The 3605-nt window shown below is 43.5% G+C and overlaps 1 protein-coding gene across 1 annotated transcript; it reads right to left on the reverse strand.

Moving 5' to 3' along the window:
- Positions 1 to 963: 963 nt before the first annotated feature.
- On the reverse strand, positions 964 to 2208 carry LOC139726833 (uncharacterized). The gene is made up of 2 exons (XM_071637827.1): positions 2136 to 2208; positions 964 to 1750 (listed from the first exon to the last, which is right to left on the reverse strand). Exon 2 carries the CDS (start codon positions 1729 to 1731, stop codon positions 1027 to 1029), a length of 705 nt encoding a protein of 234 aa, XP_071493928.1. The 5' UTR covers positions 1732 to 1750; positions 2136 to 2208; the 3' UTR covers positions 964 to 1026.
- Between the last annotated feature and the right edge of the window lie 1397 nt (positions 2209 to 3605).

Below are 3605 nucleotides of genomic sequence, written 5' to 3' on the forward strand. Positions count from 1 at the left end.
GTGAATGATGCAAGGACAAATATTCGTTTCTGTGTTCTACAAGATGAAAATGATAATAAACCTTTTCAGGTCCCTGAGATAACATACCCATTTCGGGCTACAATTTGATTTTTCAGGAGCAATAGACGGGCATACGTCGGATTGCGTAAATAGCAGTGCAACGTCTGATGCATTAGCTGTGAACAGATGTGTAACCTTCGTCTATAATAATATTAGCTGTGCTCGTGGAGAACAAAAAACTCAATTTACAACAGTACTGGCCCTGTTGACTTTTATAAAGCAACAGAGTGTATTATGAACAACATTTATAAGAAATTAGGTAATTTCTCAAAGTTTTCTCTAATACTTATACAAGTAATGTGTTTGTTTTCACATCTCTCTCTCTCTTTCTCTCTCTCCCTCTTTTTGTCTTTTTGTCTATATCACAAACTTCTTGTTCTCGCTCTAACAAATTATTTAAAAAAAATCTGATCATAGTTCCATTTCATGAAACAATCAAACATTTGATGAATTCGAAACGTAGGAAACCACATCTGTAGAGTCTCAACAGGACCATGTCCCGGACCGACATAAGACGCCTATAAATTCTACATAAATATCTGTTGTGATCAAAGAACAAAACAAACAAAACAAATGAGTGATTTGAAGCTAAAACAGCTACGAGGAAATTCCCGTTAATCAGCGGGATGGTGGGTTTTCCGTCTGCGAGATACAAGAGAAAAGAGTGGCAAGTATTTTCAAGATTTTCTCCGGTCTTGATATTTCAGCGGGATTACAATTTGTCGTGCGAGTCGCATGGATGGACGCGTAAAAGTCAAAGAATGTCAAAATTCCCCGGCCATTGAAATTTCTCTTTTACAGGCAGCATATTATGTCTTGCTCGCTGGTCGAGCATTTCTGTACAAGTCAAAGAGTCTTAGCAGAAGAAGAGAACAGAGCAAATCACTCTCATTCTTCGTCTGCTTCTCTGCGTGAAGTTGACCATGCTAAAAACAAACGGCCACTGTCCACTTTCACGGCCGGACATCAACAGTTGTACACCATGTAGTGCAATCTGGCAAGTTCACTCTTCAAGATCGACACCTCAGCTCGCAGCTTCATGTTGTCCTGCTCTAGGTACACTGCACGGAGCGCGATCTCCTCTTCCTTCGCCCGACGAGCGTCGCGGGACCGCTTGGCCGCATCGTTGTTCTTCCTCCTCCTCTCCCAGTAGGCGGTGTCCTTCTTCGAGTCTGGCACGGGCTTCACTTTCTTCCTCGTCGGCTCGTCGCTCTGCTTGGTCTCGGACACGCTAGCGGCTCGTCGACGTCTAGACGCCAGCAGCGCGGACAACCGTAGGCTCGACAGCGACTGCGATGTCCCATTGGCCTCGCTGCCCAGTGGGTAGTTGATGATGCCCGGATAGCCGGCGTAGGACGCGGCTGACGCAGTCAGGGTCGGATCGGTGTAAGAGTAGCCCGTGACGGCGGCGGGGAGCATAGCAGAATATGGGTACATACTCTTGAGCTGCGATGCACTGACAATGGCTGAGTATGTGAGATCGAGTGGCTTGCCCACAGTCTCGGGCTGGGTAGCTTCGATTAACCCGAGGCCTTTCGGGCGGGAAGGACCAACCATATTGGAGACATCCAGAGCAGACTTCTTTTCGTTTTTGATGGGAGTGATCACTTCAATGGACTCGGATTTCTCGGCTTTCGTCATTTTGATGGCCACGACGTCTTTCGATTCCATTACGTTGTTGCTTGGGTGCCTGTGGTGACATGATGAAAGGAAAAATATATTGAGTTCACATCGACATTGCCTGATTATAAGGCTAAAAATATCAGGTAAAGATTGATTCATAAAGTTTCTTATATCATCCACTGAATTGAAAGTCATATACACAGGGGTGTTTATTTTTTCTCACGTCTATGTGCACAACATTATTTTTTTTAACATCTCCAAAATTGCTCTCAAGTCTTAGCATAATTCTATATGCTTTCAAAACCGTTTCTCCGAGGTCATATCTGATAGATTTAACGCTTGATTTGTGAAAACATTGATATCGAAAGTAATTTACTTTTTTTAGAAAAAAAAAATGACTTGTACAGCCAGTGGTTGAAGGAAAAAATAGCAATGAATAAAAATATACTCACCCAAACTTTGCAGATTTTGCAGATGAGAGTAACTCAAGATTGCCCAAAGAGTTCCCTTGAAGTTCAACTGAAGTTTGAGGGTACACAGTAAGCCGAAATCAATCAGATGTTACACAGCAGGATTAACACGAATCATCAAAATATAAGTTCTCAGCTGTGAAGCAGACACAAAATGATTGTTAGCGAGTTGAGGTCTAATCCAGGAGAGCACACTTAGAGCAAAGGTTGCTTCACTGACATGGTGCGGACCTCTTCTCTTCTCGACTTAATCGGTTCACCGATGCACACTAATGACTGACATGTAAACGCGAGTACCGTCGTTTTATCGTCCATCGTCCGACTTGCAACCCTGTACTTGCTCAGCGCCAGGGCCGTCGTCTGTGACGTAGCACGGCGCATGACCTCGCGAACGAACGTCGCGGTCACTCCCACATTCGCTCGCAGCCAGCTTGATATGTGTGTTATCGTGCTCCTGGCAAGGCGGCCCGTGCCGCACCACACATCGTGTGGAAAGGTTGTAATCTTGTTACAGCTTGTCGCTGATTTGATGAATTTTGTGAATGAAGTCTGCGCGTGGCCCGATCTGCGCATAGCAGTAGAGCAGCAGCAGGGAGTCGCTTCGCGAGGCTTGCGTAAGTCAAACCCTTGTCGTGTTCCTTGAACACGATTGAATACAGTCACGAGTAGTGTTCATCAGTGACAGATATGAACTGTTTTGAGGACATTGATGATAATTATTATTGCCCCGAAGGATCTCGACTCCATGCTACAAGCTCCCCGGGTCATAACATGGGGTTGAGATCCGTAGTGGCAGTATTATTGACAATGCCCGAATAAAAGCGATCCATATTTGTTTTAAAGAACAAATGATATCAAATTAAAGTTTATTTGGTCGATAGCTAATCAATTCACATAAGTATCTGCTATCGACGTTAACATTGCATTCGCATCGAACACAAGGGACACCCTCTCGCGCTATTGAAGCCAAGCGTTTAGAATACATCCATGTATAGATATACGTACCGCTACGAACCAAAAGAGGGCGGTTTATAGTAGGCCTACTATGCGCGCCGGCTCAGGTACTTCGTGGCTTTTGGCAATTGTTGAATTTATACCCCCATTTTCAGCCAATCAGATTCGAGGATTCATCAAATGTGGTATACAGCTGTATATATATATATATATATATATATATATATATATATATATATATATAATGATGCTAGGCAATGTGGTCCTATCATGCATGACACATTCGAAGATTCTATTACGGTCGGTCAAAAATGTAATTGCTGAATGATCGGGGACAGTCCTCTTTAATAACGACTATGCAACGCTGTCATAGCACACACATGGACTCATTGCGTGAGGTATAAGTATCGTGGTGCAAGGAACTTGTTATAATCATACGCCTCAAAGCTAGATTTTGCAATCACTTCATGATTCTTAAACTCTATAAGGCAGGCAGTT

The sequence above is a fragment of the Diadema antillarum genome, unplaced genomic scaffold (genome assembly GCF_040938485.1).
Source record: "Diadema antillarum isolate AM-2024a unplaced genomic scaffold, OU_Dant_1.0 seq00000100_RagTag, whole genome shotgun sequence".
Classification (NCBI taxonomy): domain Eukaryota; kingdom Metazoa; phylum Echinodermata; class Echinoidea; order Diadematoida; family Diadematidae; genus Diadema; species Diadema antillarum.

Coding starts and splice junctions, on each gene's coding strand:
- LOC139726833 (XM_071637827.1), bottom strand. CDS start 1,731: ATGGAATCGAAAGACGTCGTGGCCATCAAAATGACGAAAGCCGAGAAA.